The 17469-nt window shown below is 59.0% G+C and overlaps 5 protein-coding genes and 1 pseudogene across 5 annotated transcripts, besides 3 other annotated features; all 6 read right to left on the bottom strand.

The window, feature by feature from the left end:
* Nucleotides 1-615: 615 nt before the first annotated feature.
* LPMP_262520 (hypothetical protein) lies at nucleotides 616-2976 on the bottom strand (the record flags this gene model as incomplete). Its single annotated transcript, XM_010701769.1, has 1 exon — nucleotides 616-2976. One exon carries the CDS (start codon nucleotides 2974-2976, stop codon nucleotides 616-618), a length of 2361 nt encoding a protein of 786 aa, XP_010700071.1.
* Nucleotides 2977-3253: 277 nt separating this feature from the next.
* Nucleotides 3254-3798: a repeat region.
* Nucleotides 3799-4323: 525 nt separating this feature from the next.
* Nucleotides 4324-4772: a repeat region.
* An 879-nt stretch (nucleotides 4773-5651) lies between these two features.
* On the bottom strand, nucleotides 5652-7289 carry LPMP_262510 (serine/threonine protein phosphatase, putative; the record flags this gene model as incomplete). Its single annotated transcript, XM_010701768.1, has 1 exon — nucleotides 5652-7289. One exon carries the CDS (start codon nucleotides 7287-7289, stop codon nucleotides 5652-5654), a length of 1638 nt encoding a protein of 545 aa, XP_010700070.1.
* A 446-nt stretch (nucleotides 7290-7735) lies between these two features.
* Nucleotides 7736-8161: a repeat region.
* A 167-nt stretch (nucleotides 8162-8328) lies between these two features.
* Nucleotides 8329-9753, bottom strand: LPMP_262500 (hypothetical protein; the record flags this gene model as incomplete). The annotated part of the gene is made up of 1 exon (XM_010701767.1): nucleotides 8329-9753. The coding sequence occupies one exon, from the start codon at nucleotides 9751-9753 to the stop codon at nucleotides 8329-8331; it is 1425 nt and encodes a 474-aa protein (XP_010700069.1).
* A 1663-nt stretch (nucleotides 9754-11416) lies between these two features.
* Nucleotides 11417-12691, bottom strand: LPMP_262490 (protein kinase, putative; the record flags this gene model as incomplete). The annotated part of the gene is made up of 1 exon (XM_010701766.1): nucleotides 11417-12691. One exon carries the CDS (start codon nucleotides 12689-12691, stop codon nucleotides 11417-11419), a length of 1275 nt encoding a protein of 424 aa, XP_010700068.1.
* A 1438-nt stretch (nucleotides 12692-14129) lies between these two features.
* On the bottom strand, nucleotides 14130-14561 carry LPMP_262480 (hypothetical protein; the record flags this gene model as incomplete). Its single annotated transcript, XM_010701765.1, has 1 exon — nucleotides 14130-14561. The coding sequence occupies one exon, from the start codon at nucleotides 14559-14561 to the stop codon at nucleotides 14130-14132; it is 432 nt and encodes a 143-aa protein (XP_010700067.1).
* Nucleotides 14562-14852: 291 nt separating this feature from the next.
* LPMP_262470 lies at nucleotides 14853-16037 on the bottom strand (annotated as a pseudogene).
* Between the last annotated feature and the right edge of the window lie 1432 nt (nucleotides 16038-17469).

Below are 17469 nucleotides of genomic sequence, written 5' to 3'. Positions count from 1 at the left end.
AGCACATGCCTCCCACCCCTCGCTTGCGTGCTCGTGTACGATGAGCCGCCAATCTCACTTCGTTGTATGTGCTTCAGTAGGCTGCAGGAGTCATCTCGTGTCTCTCTCAGTCCATTTCCTCATTGCTGCGTGTGTTCTTCACCTTAAACGCCTCGTGTAAGGGCAAAGCACCAGGAGGCAGCAAGCAGCGGCCGGAGGGTGAAAACGACGGTGCACCAGAGAGAGAGAGAAGTGAAAACCATCGCCGATTACTCATCGCACGTCTCTGTGCTCTCTTGCCTAGAGAATTCTACCATTCGCCCTCTCCCACTTTCTCTCTGCCAGCGCACAGGCCGCTTATTTCGGTTTGTGGGGGGGGGAACCAAAGTGGCGAAAGAGGAGGAGAAAAGAGGCGGGGTTGGTGGGCGTTATGCCTACAGTGGCAAACGGGGGAAAGACGAACAAAAACCTCAACCCCCCCTACCCCCCCCCCGCACGCCGCTACCGATACCTCTGCGTGCGAGAAAAGCCTCGCCCGAGCACACCTGCAGCGAATTATGCTCGGCAAAGGTCCTGCTGAGAAACCGGCAATGATGCGTACGCAATGACCGAACACGTCGCACCTCAGGCACGCTATCACGTGAAAATCTTCTCAAGGCATCCGCTCGCACGTATGCGTCGCTGTCTGTCTCGCTCTAACGCCTTTGCACGCAGCTGCGCGCTGCCGTCAACGAGGACGCTGTGGACATGCTCCTCTGTGATAGAGAGGGCCTGCGAGACAAGATCAATCAGCCGCGGTGTCACGGCGCTGGCCAAGCCACACGACAGCTCTCGCATCGCGTCCAGCGCCAACTGCTGCCGCTCGCGCGCACGTGGCACGTGCAAAGCTTGGTGGAGCAGCAGCTCCGCGACAATACTGAGACACACGGTGTCGCCCGTTCCTGCGTACACCTCCCGCACAGTACGCACGACAAATGCCAAAAAATCGACCGTCTTTGCCCGCTCTTGCGCCCCTTGCTCCTCATCCAGGAAGAAATTCTCTCTCTCTCTCCCCACGTCAGCGGCGGCACGGGAGCAGCGCAGCAGAGTCTGCGCGAGCATGTGGCGCGCTTGGCGCAACGGAATGGGGAGGTCCGTCACACGAGCTAGCGGGCGCTGTACTACTTGCCGCTGGTAAATGGCAAGGGCGCACTCCCAGCGCTGCGTGGTGAGGAGCGAGTACACCTCCGTGTCGTCCAGCCACTGGCACTCGCGAGAGTCTCGCCCAAACACAGAGACGAGATAAGCGCGCAGCTCCGTGAGCAGCGGGCAAGGCGCCGCCGCAAGAGGGGATAATTTCTCATCACTAGCTGCAGCTGCAGCGATGAGGTGACAGCAGCGAAACACCGTCTGCAGCTCTGCCTTTCTCACCTGCGGCTGCTGCGGCCATGGGTTGCTGTCGTACATTCGCAGGAGCGTCTGCGCTACCCTCCACTTCTCCACCTGCTTGGTACGCACGCGCTGACTCGACAGGAGTTGCAGGCATACCACGCAGCACGGTCGATCCAGTCCATTGCCATCCATCACTAGGGCCTCAACTTGCGGACCGATTTCTGCTGACAGCGACTCCACGTGTCGAAGTGACTGCAAGTACGTCAGTAGCGCCTCAGGGTGAGCACTGCGCAGCGTGTACAGGGCGCAAAACGTCTCGTACAGGGCGCTGGCGTGGGCAGCGTTGTGCGCGGTGTTGCATGATGCCATCGTGAAGAGAAAGGACTCTGCAGTGGGTACTAACAGGCGATGCGAGGTGGCGGCCAATGTCACGTCCATGTCGCTAAGAAGTTGCACCGTCGCCTCCCACCGCCCTGCTGCTCCAGCTGCCTTGATGAGAGCCTCGGTGAAGCGGCACCCGGCGTCACCCGTCACCTGCGCGTCTGACACGCGCTCGCGAATGCGCACCAGGGCATCCCACATGCGGTCACGATCGGTGGGGGACAAGGAATTATGAAGCTTCACAAAGCTCTCCCCGCAGCGCCACACGGCGTCTAACGCGGACGCATGGGCATCCAGTGGCACATCGTAGCCGCTCTCCAGCAGCGCGTCGTACAACTCTAGCGCCATCTCCCACGGGCGTGAGCCGAGGCCATTCGTCTTGTAACCCGTCATGAGCCCCATCAAACGTGCCGTCATGTCAGCAGGTGGGTCAACGCGTGTCAACTCCTTGGCATACTTGTACACCTCCAGCGCGGTGGACCACGAAATGTCGAGGTGAATGAGCTCGACAAGGGTGTCACACGACACGGGTAGCGCACTGGATGAAGCGACGTCTTTGCGCAGCTGGTGCTCAGTGAGGGCGACCACAGCGTTGTCTGCACCTTCAAGCGTCAAGCTAAGCTGCTCGTGGAAAGATGTGCCCTTGACAGCATACCGCTCCAGGCGGCGGGCCTGGTAGAGAACGAACGCCCGTGCTTCCGCCGGTCCAATGTGACCCCAGGGGCTGTCCTCCGCGACTCCGACGGCGTCCGCGAGCGCCGCCTCGTAGGCCTCTACGCCCATCTGCGCAGCTACGTTGTGCCGCAACATGGTGCTGGTGAAGTCCGCAACGGTAGCTGGCGACAGCGCTTCCTGATGCGTGCGAGCAATGAGGAAAAACGCCTCCACAGACTCCGCCTTGCTCGTGGAACACCGCAGATATTTGACGAGGCGACGCTGCATTGGCGAAGACGCCTGCGCTGTATCCCGCAGCTCATAGGCGCGCTGCAGGGATTGACTCACATGCAGTGCAGGGAAGTTCGAACTCGATGAAAGCGCAGAAGTCGAGCTTTCTGCCGACGTCGACGACGACATCAGAAGCCGGTGCTGAGGCAATGTGTGGTCCGCGTGTGTGGGTCGAGTGGTTGCAGTGGTTGTTGCCGCGCCTGGCGCACTCGGCACCTTCGACTGGCGCTGCCACCGTTGCAGCTGAGCGTGGCGCCGCAGTGCCTTTAACACCGTTTCCACCGGACGCGTACCAGGCATAGTGTCATGCTAAAGCTGAAAGAGCCAAGCGAAAACACGTACAGCACCACTGACGCCGATACAAACAGGCAAACAACACAAACATCATTCCTCATTCAATTTCACAGCAGAACAGCGTTGCAGCGGTGGAGTATGAGAGAATCAATGGCGAGTTCAACGTAGCGGTGAGGACGAAGAAGGACTACAGTAGAGAAGCATTTTTGTGGAAGACAGCACACGGAGAGACGATGGCATCATCGTCAAAGTTTGTTCTCCAGCACGTCCCTCTATGGCGAGCAAGCTGGTAAGGAGGCGCATCCACAACCGCAGCCCATCCACCTCCCCGTGGCGCCACGGCGAAATCCTCGGCGTCAAGGACAAACCGTTCGCCGTCGCACCAGGTCATGCGCCTAGCGGTCTCCCCCCTCCCGCTGCCCTTCTTTGACTCTCCCTCGCACCCCTGCTGTGCGCTCGGCGCCACACACACACACACACACCAGGGTCGCCCGCGCGCATCGATCCACGCGAGCCGTCTCCAGGGTCCTTGCTCGAGGACGAGGACAGTGGCGTCTGCCGTGCGGGTAAGGGGGGATGTCGAGTTGGCATCTGAGACGGGTGACCGCATCGACGATCCATGCGAGCGGCGTCGGCGCCTCTGCCACTGCCGATTCGGCAAGCTTGGCCACCCTGTCCTTGCGCCCCCACTCACAATGGCCAAAGACAAGCACAAAGCAGAGGCACCCGCATTGGCGCTCACACGCGTCTCAGCATGTCATCATTCATCGTTGTGGGGCGCGCGCTGAGCGACACGAGAAGGGGGAGCGAGTCCGACACAACAGTCACACTCGCTCTGCTGTGATTGCCGCGTGCTACCAAAAACAAAACTGCGGCCACAGCTGCTTCACAACCATCCACCAGTGTCTTTTAGACCCACGGCTGCTCGCGGAGGACGTCCTACGCTTCTTCGAATTCGGAGACGACTACCACACGGCATGCCTACACACGGTAGAGCCTCGTGATGCGCTGATCGCGCCTTCATTTCGTTTTTTAAGGTTCTTCAGTCACATAAACGAACCGGGCGACCTCCCGCTCATCTGAGCAGCTCTCGCCCCCTACCCATATCGTGTCACTCACACTATCATCAGCGCTACCTCTCCGTCACGTTCTTTCCTGCTGGGTTGCTGCACATGACTGGGAGTAGTGCGCACGGGCCACATCATGAGGGATCCCATGCACAACAGGAGAACTACGGACCGAACAGCACCAAAAAGGATGTGGGTGCATGCAGGGGGGGTATTCCAGTGCATGAACAGAATGGGATATATAGAATGACACCGCGGGAAGGCAGCTGCAGAAGTTCTCTGTGTGTTATTTCCTCTCAGCGTATCCCATTCACTGCCACACAAGATGCGCTGCGCTACGCCTCACCCCGTCTGTCACGGGGGGCACATCGCGTGGTGCAATGCAGCCGTACACACGCGCCAGGAAAACGATCCGACCCAGTTACCGGAGCACCACCCCCGCCCCGCAGCACCTCCCATTACGCCGGTCCCCGCCCGGCGCATCCCCCTCGGGGTGCCCCAGGCCTCCCACACCAGTAGGCGGGGAGGGCAGGGCGGCGCGCTCGACCTGAGCGCTGATATCCGTAGGGACAGTTCGCTCGGGCCTCCCCACGTCGCAGGTACATGGTCCTGCCACCACGAGGAGTGGCTCGGCATTAGGAGGGGGAGGGCTACCCGGCTTCCCCGCACAGAGTGGAGGGGGGGTGCTGGTGACTGGGATACCACGCACTGTGGTGCCACGCGCTGTTGTCGGGGAATAGGAAGCAATATGGTGAGCAAAAGCGAAAAGAGCCAATCACGGAGAGGATGCGATGCACACTCGCGCAGATGCGCAGCAGGTCATGGCAAGGGCCTACACGCGGTCTCCCTCCACCCTACGTGCGCATCTCATTGGCCTGCCCATCTGAGAGCATAGAGAGACCGGCACAGACATGCACGTGCACGTGTGTCTCTCAGCAAGCACCCGAGCAGACGATTCGCAGACGCGCTTATCAAGTCGATGAACGCAAAATAACCAGAGATACTCTGAAGACAAGAGAACAAACACACAGAGAGGGGGGAGAGAGAGGGGGGAGAGAGAGGGGGGAGAGAGAGGGGGAGAGAGAGGGGGAGAGAGAGGGGAGAGAGAGGGGGAGAAGAGGGGGGAGAGAGGGGGGAGAGAGGGGGGAGAACCAATGCACTCGTTGGAAAGCAACGAAAACAAAACGAGAGATGAGATGAGATGAGAAGCATATGACAACCGATGCGACTATATGCCTATGTCAGCATGGGGAATAGTGTGGCCCATCGTAACACACACACACAAACATACCTCGCGTGAAACTGCGAATTCGTTAAAGTCATGTCTTCATACTCACACGACCGCATCGGGTGATGTTGCACGTAGCACAGGCGGTGAGAAGCAGAAAACAAGAGAGAAAGACAAACAGAGAAGATCACGACGCGAGAGAAGGGGAGAGAGAGCGCCACACGGAACTTGTTGTCAGAGGGGAGCGAATCAAGCAAGGGTAAAGCAAAAGGAAAGCACACAAGAAAACCTCACGGCTACCCACTTCTGCACGACATCGCGTATGCACCCACACTCATGGTCGATGTCTGTGTGACCAAGTGTCTTCTGGATTAGAGCCGCGCCGCTTAAGGCGTCCACGTATGGCTCTCCTGCTGCTGGTGCTCAAGGACGCCACACTGAAGGGCTTTGGTCGCCACATTCAACTGCAGTGCAGCGTCGTCCTCGAGCGGAGAATCCGGCCAGCGCGCATTCACAGCATCCATATCCTTCGAGTGCTGAAAGTCGCTGATGGCCACCTGTACATCACTTGAGCCACACGGTGGCGTGCCACCTGCCAGTCCCTTGAGCTGACCAATGCCGTCTTTTTCCGCGCCCAATGTGCAAAACATGCGGGAGAGCTTCTTCATTTCCAGTACTTTTTTGCGAATGTGCTCGCCCCGCTGCTCCACGCCGCTATCATCGCTACTTTTTGCGTTCTCCCCAGGTCCCTGTGCGGCCATCCCCTTCACTTCGTCCACGAGAATGTGATCTCCATTTACACCGATGAGGTGCAAGACGTTTGCCCCAATGTCGAGCAGCTTCTCCTCGACGAACGGCAGCGACCAAGTGAAGGCATTCATGAAGTTGGGCAGGTAGTAGGGGTGAGGGCTGCTGTTGAACTGGCAGATGCTCATGATGTTGCGGCTCAGCTTCACGATTGCGGCGCGGTTGTTGTACGTGTCGCAGTAGTTCGGCGCGGAAAAGATGCAAATCACCGCGGGAAACCCCCTGCCTGTCTTCTTGTACAAGTGGTAGCCCTCATTCTGGGCTTCGTGGCCGCGGATGACAGTGATGAGGCTGTTCTCCTGCAGGAACCTGCAGACAGCGGTGTTGCTGTAGACATAGGAACAGCCGCGGGTTGTGTTGGGCACGAAGAGCTGTGGCGCCGCAGGGTCCTCCTCTTTCTCGTCCAGCGGGTCTGCCCACAGCAGGTCACACATCGGTCCAGACGACGGCGGCTCGCGGAAGCGGTGAATCGCACTAATGTCCGAGATCCGCTTCAGCTCCGGCGACAAGCCGCCGTGCACGCACAGGAATCGGTTATTGAGGATGCACGCAAGCGGCATGCAATCGAAGGCGGACATCATAGCATTGTACACGGCGATAGAGTACTTGTACAGCACCTCGCGCTTGAAGTTGAAGTACGCCGTCAGGTGGCGGCTCTCGTGGTTGCCGCGCAGCATGACAATGGTGCTGGGGTAGCAGATCTTGTAGCACATCAGCAGCAGAATCACCTCCATCCCGAAGCACCCACGGTCCACATAGTCTCCCAGGAATATGTACTTCTGCTCGGACGGGTCGCCGCCGATGGAGAGGAGGTTCAGTAAGTCAAAAAATTGGCCGTGAATATCGCCAGTGATGACCACCGGATCATCGAGGTGCAGTACGTTCGGCTCGTCTCGCCATATCAGTGCGCACTTGGTAATAATCGCAAGAGCATCTGCCTCCTGCAGCAGCCCCTCCCTCCGGAAGTGCTCGCGCACCACCTCAGGACGCGTCTTTCCGTTCTCGTCAAAGAGTGCAGAGCTGCACAACGCTTCCCAATTCGGCGGGGGCACGGACGGGTCGCCGCGCTCTGTGAGAAGCATGCGCTCCACCTGACCGGCATGGTTCGACACGGAGCTGACGACGATCTCCGCCTCCTCCTCCAGTTGGCCGTTGACGCCAGAGGAGCACACCTCGGCGCCGGATTTGATGGTAGCAACTTGCGCAGTGCGTGACATTTTACTTCTGTGGCGGAGGAGTTGAACTTTAAAGCCACTCCTCTCCGGGTCTAGACTGTCTTCGCGTGTCTGTCCGCAGTGTATGATGGAATATGAGAAGAAGCACAGGCGTTCATGAGCTGACGGTGAGCACTGGGGCGTACACTAGAAGACACCAAAGGGGAACTCAGCAAACAACCACAGCGAAATAGATGACAGCGCAACCCCGGCGCCAAAGAGATGTGTGACGAGCGTCCTAACGTCTTCGTCAACTGGAGGCTCACACCACAGCGGCGAGTCGATGAGTGAGAGAATGGGAGGCAAATGGAGAGACGTGCGGTACATGGAATTTGAGGGCAACCCATGGGCGAGAGGAATACTCCGCTGCCAGCTGTGTGGCTGCTTGTGGGGACAGAAAGAGCAGAGGATCACCAGGTTGAAAGGAACGCAAGTGCCAGAGAAAAATATTCTCTTTCAACGTGTCCCATTCACTGCCACACAAGATGCGCTGCGCTACGCCCCACCCCGTCTGTCACAGGGGGCACATCGCGTGGTGCAATGCAGCCGTACACACGCGCCAGGAAAACGATCCGACCCAGTTACCGGAGCACCACCCCCGCCCCGCAGCACCTCCCATTACCCCAGTCCCCGCCCGGCGCATCCCCCTCGGGGTGCCCCAGGCCTCCCACACCAGTAGGCGGGGAGGGCAGGGCGGCGCGCTCGACCTGAGCGCTGATATCCGTAGGGACAGTTCGCTCGGGCCTCCCCACGTCGCAGGTACATGGTCCTGCCACCACGAGGAGTGGCTCGGCATTAGGAGGGGGAGGGCTACCCGGCTTCCCCACACAGAGTGGAGGGGGGATGTTGATGCCTGGGATGCCATGCGCTGTGGTTGGGGCGTTGACTACTGCGAAGAAATAGGTACGAAAAAATGTCACCGCCAACACAGTCGTGCACGCGCCCCTGCGATCCCCATGCGCGGGGGAGAGGCGTCACACGATGAGGAGGCCCCAACAGCGTTTCCCTCCTCCCTCCACCGACCCGCTTGTGAGTTATACTTTTAGCGGCTGTCGTCGTAGTCATCATCGGAGAAGGTCGACTCGGTGCTGATCTCGTCCTCTTCCGAGGAGCTCGAGTCGCCGCGTCGCCGCTTGCGCTTCTGCAGCACCGACGCCTTCTTCCCTTTGGGGACGTTGGCGCGTGGCGTCGTCGGGGCGGCTGACTTCTTGGTGGGCGCCGCTGTTGCCTTCGGGTCCCTCTTGGCAGCCCGGGACACCGGTGCCTTGGCGACCTTGTCGGCCAGTGGCGCAGGGCTCGCTATCTTCTTGGCAGCCCTGCCAGTCGATGCAGCGAGCTCCTTTGGGTCCTTTGCCATGCACCCCTCCACGTGCGATCGGTGCTTGCTCTTGATGCGCTTGTGGCACAAGGGGCACACCTCCTCCATAATGCAGGTGCCTACCAGGAGCTGCATTCTCTCCTCCTCGGCGCTCGCCCCATCGCTACCGTCGCCGCCACCGCGACGCGCTCGGGCACGGGCCTCTCGCTCACTCGCTTTTTGTTGATCCATACGCTCTCGCCACTCCTCCAGCGCCACTTGGTCAATCAAGTACTGATTGACGGGGTAGTAGGGGAAGCCAAACTGCTTCCTGCAGCGGTGACATGTTTGCACTGAATCGTACATGGAGACGTCGTAGTCGAACGGCGCCCTGCAGTGTGGGCAGCCGTGCAGCGCTGTGGCACAACCAAAATGGAAAAGACACAGCTGACAGTGCACCTTCTTACCCCAACGACCCATGAACAGCGAGTATTGGGGGCGCGCATCCGGCTCCCAGAGAGAGCGGCACTTGGGACATCCCACCGTGGTAAGCTGGTAAAGTCCACCAACGCGCAGCTGCCCGATTGGCGTGCGGTTTGTCGACACCTCCGGCTCCTTGTTCGCGGCGGCGCATGCTTCCCACGCCTCCTCGTCCGCTACCGATGCCTCAGAGACGTCATCACCGGTCTCGCTCTCCTCCTCCTCGGTGAGGTCGGCTGCTCTTGGCTTTTTTGCAGCTGGCGCAGCAGCTGCCTTTGACTTGGACTTCTCCCGCTTCTTCTCGCCTTTCATCATCGGCTGCGACGCCGACGGGCCCGACTTAGTGGAAGACGGCGGTGCGGCATTGGCTTGCCTGCCGCGTACCGCGGTGGTTACCACAGCTTCCGTCTTCGCCTGCCTTTGGGCAGAGGCGGCGGCCCGCTTGCGCGACTTGGGATCTGCGAAGCACTCAAAGGCACGCACCAGGCACTGGAACGCCTCCGTGGCTTTGTCAAAGCTTCTCTGAAGGCGGTCTGGGTGGATAGCGCCGGCGAGACGCATGTAGCTTCGACGTGCCTCTAGCACCGACGTCTCCGGGGTCACCGGCGCAAACCCCTGAGCGAGTGACAAGATCTTGAATGGCTGCCCATCGGCAGCCAGAACACTCTTGGCAAGCTGCACGGCTTCCATATGTGTGTGTGTGTCTGTACGTCCGCGTGCCTTCCACGAGAATATGGCAGCCAGCTATGAGAAGCGCAACGGCGTGACCCTAATGCGCGTTTCAGAGAGATGAGGTGGGCAACTGGGGTAGCAGAGCGATAGCAGGAGCACGTGTCTATACACAGGAAATGGGGGAGAGACGAGTGTGCCTGTATGTGTGGGCGTAAGTCACTCCAGCTAAGGCACGCAGGAGCAACGTAAAGTACCGCAAATGGCGCTGGAGAGCGAGAGGAAGGGGGAGAGGCAGAGAGCAGCACGGCACGCACACACACTCACACACGACAGGGCAAATATACTGACCCCGTGGTCGAGATGGCAGACGACTACTTCAACACAGCAGTACGCCAAAGGGGAGAGAGAGAGAGAGGAGGGCGGCGAGGGGGAGGGGGAGAAGAACTTCTACGAAGCTGCGTGGGGAGTTTATCGGTGTATGGTGCCGGTGCGAGAGTGCCTGTGGGTTTATGTCCAGCCCATGCGCTGGTGTGCACCTGACCTCCACCGGAGCCACAGTAATGTTCGCTCAGTGGCTATGATACGCCTATCGCTCGCTGTATGCGCACGCGTGAGCGTGTTGCTCGTGGGGGTGCAGGAGTGTGAATGTATGAGTTTGCCTCTAACAGAGAGACGTGCGTGCGTGAGTGTGCTGCCCGGCTAATGGAGGAGCACGTAACCATACAGGAGCGCAACAGAGGCTTCCCAGTGTGTCTCGGCACCCTCGAGAGTCCGCGCCTCCTAAACACTGAGCTCGTGCTGGTGAGTGTGCTGAGGGAGCACAAAAAACGCCCTCGTCAACTCCCACCGGACATAATGTACGGGGGGGGGGGGCAGTGAGAGGAAAGATCGACTGTCTGAGTACTTCTATGGGGGGGGGTGTCCGTCGAGGAGGATATGCTCTGCAAGTCGGCTCCAATAGCGTTCTCTTCAGCCTTTTTTGAGTTGCGGATGGAAGGAGGAGATGAAGAGCGGGGCACCGCACCGAACTACGCTTGCTGCTGCAGTAGCGAGAACCACCGAGTAGAGCAGCTAAGAGGCAGAAGAGCAAGCATCGCCACACCGGACCCACTATAATGATCAACGGCACGCAAGCAGGGAAAGAGGGGGGAGGCGGAGGGTCAAATGTGTGTGAAGAAGAGGAGCATAGAAAGAGGAGAGCACAGTAGACGAAGCGCACTCACTGAGGCCTCTTAGAGTTGCTCACAACAGGTTTGCACGAAGGTGATACGCCAACGAACCATGTCATGCTAGACGGGTGCGAGAGTCTCCGTGCAGGGTCGAGAAAACGATAAACGCCAGAAGTGGGGTAACTCCACCCCGAGCCTTTTGTAAGCCAGCAACAAAGACACCGCTTCTGGCATAGAAGGTCATGGTTCCCAACTAGCCATGGGGCGCAGTGGCCCGCATCAGTGTCCCCGCCCCAGCCCCTTCGCTACCTAGTTGTCCCTCAGACCTGCAGATGCACCCCCCTCCCGCAAACACTTCTGGGTGCAGGCGTAGCAAGACGGTCGCTTTGATAGAGCAACCTTCAGGTAATAGAGCGCATCCAGGACGGACGGGAGAGCTGAGAATCCCAGCACAGCAGCCACAGCAAAGGAAACGGAAAAAAAAAACAAAGGAATGGCAGGGCAAGAGCAACTCACGAGTGGAACCGAGAAAAACGAGGCAGGTAGGCGTGGTACCACCGCTGGGAAGTCGACAGGGGCAGCAGCACCTCGCTTTCCCACTCGTCGGCCCCCTCCTTCACGTCCGACGGCTCGAGCGTCACCCACTCGGCATGAGTCTCCTTCTCGTCCAAGAGGAGCCGCGCGTTCCGCTGCATCTGAATCGACTTCACACCCGGAGTGCGCCCCGTGATGAAGGCGTTCTCCTTGATGGCAGCGTAGTCCGGCCGCTGCGCAGGGCTGTACGACAGGAGCGCCTGCACAAGCTCCCGTGCATCGGTGGAGATGCCGTCCCAGAGCGGACCTGCGCAGGCGACACCACGCCGCATCTCCTCGTGCATCTTGTCAAAGCTTCTGCTGTGAAAGGGCCGTTGGCCCGAGAGAACGTAATAAGCAACAACACCGAGGCTGAAGAGGTCGCCCTTGTGCATCGTGATACCGGGCTCCTTCATATCAATGTGCCCATTTGCCACCGCGGCGATGCTCTCTGGCGCGGCGTAGTTGCGCGTCCCGCCCACAACGTACCACTGCCCCTCCTCGTTAACAACAAACTCGGCAAGGCCAAAGTCGATTATCATCGGTGTGCTGTAGTCCGCTGACAACACGATGTTGTCCAGCTTGATATCGCGATGGATGATGTGCTTCTCCCGGTAGAGGTAGTCGAGGCCAGCGGCGACACCTTCGATAATGTTCGCAGTGAACGCCTCTGTGGCGGCTTGGCCGTACTCGCGCATGCACGCAGCCGCCCGCCGCGCTGTGCCGCCCTCGCCCGCCTCCATAACAATGACCAAGTCCTCGCGGGTCTGGAAGGCTCCGAGAAGGTGCGCCACGTTGGGGTGATTCACCGACTCGAGTATCCGCAGCTCCGTGAGGGCACCGATCCACCGCGTGTACGTCAAGTTCGTGCGTTTACTGATGCACTTGAGAATTGCGCGCCTGCGGTCCGTGGCGGTGCGGTCTTCGCACTTGAACACTGTGCCGAAGGTGCCGCGACCGATTTGTGCGCCGGGGTAAAAGGAGGGAAAGCGCTGCTGAATCGAATTGTAGAACGGGTAACCGCATACGGGGAACTCGGACATCATCGTGTAGCAGCTCTGCAGGAGCGCCGTGATGCTGCGCGGTGTGAGGTACCCAATGATGCACTCGAAGGGGGCGCAGTCCATCGCGCCGGTGCGGGCGTTCCACGAGTGTCGAAAGACAACCGGCAGTCGACACTGGTTGCACTTGCGCAAGAGCTGCTGCTTGTACATCGCCCGTTTCGGCGCACAGGTGTCGCAGTACACACGGCCGCACCACCGGCAGTGGTGTTTGGGGCAGAAGAGTCGGTTGAAGCGGCGGCCGCAGCGTCGGCCGCCGCACACAAGGACGGCGGTCTCCTCTTGCCATAACGCGCCGGGTGTCAAAAGATCGCCGGTGCTTCGACTCGACTCCATCGCTTTCGGAGAACGAGTAGGGAGAGAGGGGAGGAAGGGACGGAAAGAGAAGGGCAGAACAGAGCAGAGGAGCGGGGGGAGGCAGCACCGACAGAAGGTGGGTGGAGCTCGGAAGGAACAACGAGTGGTGTCGGTCTGCGCAAGACCCGAGAAGAGAGACAGAACAACGTAAAATGAGCTCAGTAAATGGGCTAACGAAATGATACACACACACACACATATATATATATATAGTAATCCGAAGTGGCAACAATCTGGCACACGTGTACGGGTGTAAAGCAGCACAGAGAGTTGTTTACGGGTGTACGCAAGCTCAGTTCAGTGACAAGCAAACGAGGTCACTGCGTGAGTGACGTCTCTCTCTCTCTCTCTCTCGCTCTCCCTCTCTACCTCTATAGCACAGGGAGCGCGTCTGCGCGGAAGGCGTTGCACTGCTCTTGCACGTTGGTGAAGCAAATCACTTGGCTGTAGGTGCGCGTGGTGATGCGTGAGGGTATGACTGCTAAAATAAGGTGCAATGGATGCTGAATAGCTGGTGGTAACTGTGGGGTGAGCAAATGGGGGATTTAGTGGGTGTGACGGTCGGGGTTCGTCAGAGTGGGAGCTAGCGGGTGTGCGGGGTGGTGGCAGGAGAGCAGCAGTCCAGTGCGTGCGCCCCAGCGTCCCTTTCTTTTCCTTTTATCCGCTATGAGAGGAGAAGAGGAAGAGAAGACAACAGAAGGGTGGAAGTAGAGGCGGGGCCACAGTTTTTGGGAGCGAGCAAGAGGGGGCATAACAAGGTGCCTATCATGACTGGAGGGAGATAAAAACCTGCAGATGAGGGAGGAGAGAGACCACCATCCTAAGCGCACGCGACTCACGAACGATACCTCTTTACACACTGTCCTTCTCATCAGTTACCTCCCTCCCCCCCCGCCATGATGTCGTTCTTTCGGCTCGGTGGCGAAGAAACAACGACGAAAGGAAAACAACCCGCGCATGGATGTAGACTACTACTCCCCCGTCTCGTCGTCTCGCCAGCAGCAGTGCCATCATAATGCACAGGCAGCGGTGAAAGGCTTCTGAACAGGCTCGCGTCGTCCCTCATCTCTTCCGATTCAGATGTTATTTTCTGTGGGTGAACAACAAGAACAACGGCCTCCAACGTAACGCTCCACATCGCTGTATGACGCTCCTACGACCCTCACATGCGCACACGGCCATGCCAATTAACTCCTTACGCATAATACCGTCATAGCCGCAGCAAAGAGGGATACTAGAGCTTACCAATCGCCTTGTACCAGAGACGCTTCAGTCCAGTAGTCTCCTCGATATCCTTTTCGAGGTCCGCGATCGCTTCATCGCCTTGCAGGTACGTGCGCACCTCCGGGTCGGCGCGCGCCGCGCACCGTTTCAGCACCGCCATCTCTTTTTGGCAGTGGCTCACCTCGAACATGTTCATCATCATGCACTGGTGCAGCTTCTCTGCCTCATGGCCACATGACTTGGGAAGTTCGAACAGCGTGTACGAGTACGGCCTCTTCTGCGTCCGCGCCGTCCAGTCCTTGACGCAGTCGTAGAACTTCGTGCGGTGCGCCGCGCAGGCGCCCTTCGGCCTGTCAGGACCGTAGTCGTATTGCTTGAGGCATTCACGCCAAAGCTTAGACGGAATGGCGCACGGCGCCGAGTCCTCCCGTGTCGCACTCATCGATGAAGGGCTTCGAAACAAAAAGCGAGTTAGAGAGAGGAGCGGTGAGGGAGGGGGAGGAGGCGCTATGTATACGTCTGCCCGCTTGCAGGCGCATAGGAGACGAAAAACGCGTCAGGGGGGGGGGTTGCAGCCACCCTCGCAGCTGTAGCAGCAGCGGCGGTGTCGGCGCTGGGGAAAAGACCCAACCGCACAAGCGGGACTCACTGCGTCACCGATTGGCAAAGAGGGAGAGACAGGAGAGAGCGAGAGGTGAGCAGCAGGTGGCCGATAGACGAGCCAGACGTCTCGTCAACGCGGCTTATCTGCCCTGCCACCCGCACCTGGAACACATGCGGGCCTCCTTTCCTTTCTGTGGGCCTTGCCAGCAGCCGCAAGAGAACAGCAGTGCACCACAGCAGGGGGGGTGAGGGAGAAGGAGACAGGACACGACGCTCGACGTAGCCCACCTACGCCAAGCGAGCTCAGCGCACAGAGAAGCACCAGAAAAGTGGGTTGGCTGGCAGCTGAGTTACAATATGGCACGCCTTCACAAGGCGTAGCGATCACTTCCGCATGTCAATTAAACACAACGCCCCCCCCCCTCACGCCTCACTGCTACGGTCAGCACTTCCGAAAGGTATCGACGTTTGACTCGCTCGCGATTGAGCTGAATTCGCCGTTTTGGTGAGACTTGTTGCAGAGAAGGCCCAGCACAAGAAGAAGAGAGGGGAGGGGAGAAGATAAAGGGGAAAAGGAGCAGAGCAGGACGTACAGAGGGAGAGAACAACCAACAGAAGCGACAGCGGCAGGGAGATCCGCAGAGGAGGGTGAAGGGGGCATTGCCTTATGCTTTACTCAGACACCCGCCGCCATCCAGCAGCGCACGGCCAGTGTTAGTCGTCTACGTGCAGCTCCGCTGTTCGGCGAGAGTTGTCGGTCGAAGACGTCCTCCCCTTCCCTGATCACCGGCTCCCACCCTATCACAGCGCTACAGAGACAGTGCAGACAATGGGTACGAGAGAACAGCGACACAGAGAGAGCAAAATAAGAACGGTTCCACGGTGAATGGCCAAAGCGGTTTAACGGGCGAGGCGAACAGAACCTATGCCCTACTCATCCCTGACTCGCATTGCGGCAAACCCTCATCCAGAAGTTGGTCGCGCAGTCCACGATTTAAAACAAGATGCGCAGCTCCACAGCCTATCGGTCGTGCTCGGCGGTGTTGCGGGCGCGGCCGGCCCAGCGTCTACTCCATACGCCACTCGTAGAAGACGACGCACGCGTCGGCTGGGTCGGGCCGGACGAAGCCAGCGAACCTCTGGCACATCCCATCTTTGCAGTACCACAGGCATGTTGTCTGTCGTCGCACCGCGTCAGGATGAAGAAGTGGTTCCTCCAACTTGAGATGAGGCCGAGCCTTTTTCGGCCCATGGAGTACCTCTGCAGCCAGCCGCGACAACCGTCGTCTTCGAGGGCAGACTGCAGAGGTACCATGAACACTGAGTAAAAACCAGTGCCCAGCTCAGCATCGTTCTACCGCCAGCTTCTTCGTCAAGCTCCTCATCGGTGTTCTGTTTCGCCTCTGTCATCACATCTGAGCCACAAGTTGCTGTTGATGATCGCGGCCTCATCTGCTTTGGCAAGGCAAAGTGAGGAGCATACGGAACTGGCGGGTGGTCAGTCGAATTCACCGTTCACACGGTTTGTTACTCTTGTCGAAGACAGAGACGGCCACCAGCGGCGCAAGTAGCGGTACTAAAGGCGGTGATGGTGTTCCAGCACAGAGGCTATCCATCATAGACGTCGCCGCTCGGCTTCGTCAGTCAGCCTTTGTTGTCACGCACAGTGTGTTTGAACGCGCCAACCTAGGCGCGGCTGTCCCCGAAAGTGAAAGTGTTTGCGATTGCCTCCGCGGTGCCGTTGAGGGCTGCCACCGAGCACCGGATAGCTGCCCGCGATCGAAGCAGCCGTCGTTGCTGTGGCCAGTTTGCCAGTACATTTTCCAGTAGCTCTACAGGACGCCGTCCGCCCACGCACCGTTTCAGGAAAGAACTATGTTGCTGGCATTACCCTCCGGCGTGGGCGCTTCCGTGCTGCTCGCGTCAGCTCTCGGGGCCACCGAGACACCGGTGGTGGCGAAGGCCCCGGTCGATCTACAGCACGTTGGACGCAAACGCACCCGTGAGGCTTCCTGCGGCACATGTCCGCGTCTCACTGCCATGCAGACGGTGAACGGACCGTAATAGACGCTGCCGCTGAGGGCTGCATCACATCTCGTTTCCACCATAGCGGCGGACGACAAGAGAGGAGAGGCGTTGGCAATCCGTATGATGTGCAGCCCAACATATCGACTTTTATGTAAGCGGGGGAGGGGGGAAGTATGAGGGCAGTGAAGACCTTCTCCGCGCTGGGGAGGTGCTACTAAGGGCATGGGCTTGGGTGAACAAACCAAAACGTATTCCGCAGCCTCGGTGTCGGTGATGGACACTGCATGCTACAGAGATGTGATGAGAGAGAGAAAGAGAAAGAGACCCACTCCACCGCAAGCACAGCTGCTGCTGCCACAAACAAGAGCCGATAAGGAGAGAGAACTATACCGCTGACGATCGTCTCCGTGAAGCGGCGCACGTGCGTGCGTGAAAAAGCACGGGACTGCGGGTGCCTGCGCGGTGAATACGTGTACGTAGGCTGCAGTCGCAAGAACGGCCGCGATAATGTGCAAGCACGCGCACAGACGCTCGCTCACTCACTCACTCAGTGGCCGTTAACGCTCGTACTGGCAGCGACTCACTGTCGACCCAGGCCACCTCTCCTGTCGTACGAGCGCCACAAACGAGAGAGGAGGGGCCGGAGGAAGAAAGAGTGCAGACATTCCGGCACACTTCTGGTGTACTGCACATCAGACCACACGTAACAACACGCCAGA

Source organism: Leishmania panamensis (assembly GCF_000755165.1).
Source record: "Leishmania panamensis strain MHOM/PA/94/PSC-1 chromosome 26 sequence".
NCBI classification, from domain to species: domain Eukaryota; phylum Euglenozoa; class Kinetoplastea; order Trypanosomatida; family Trypanosomatidae; genus Leishmania; species Leishmania panamensis.
Note: the sequence above shows the minus strand (reverse complement) of the source record. Positions and strands in the feature narration are given on the sequence as shown.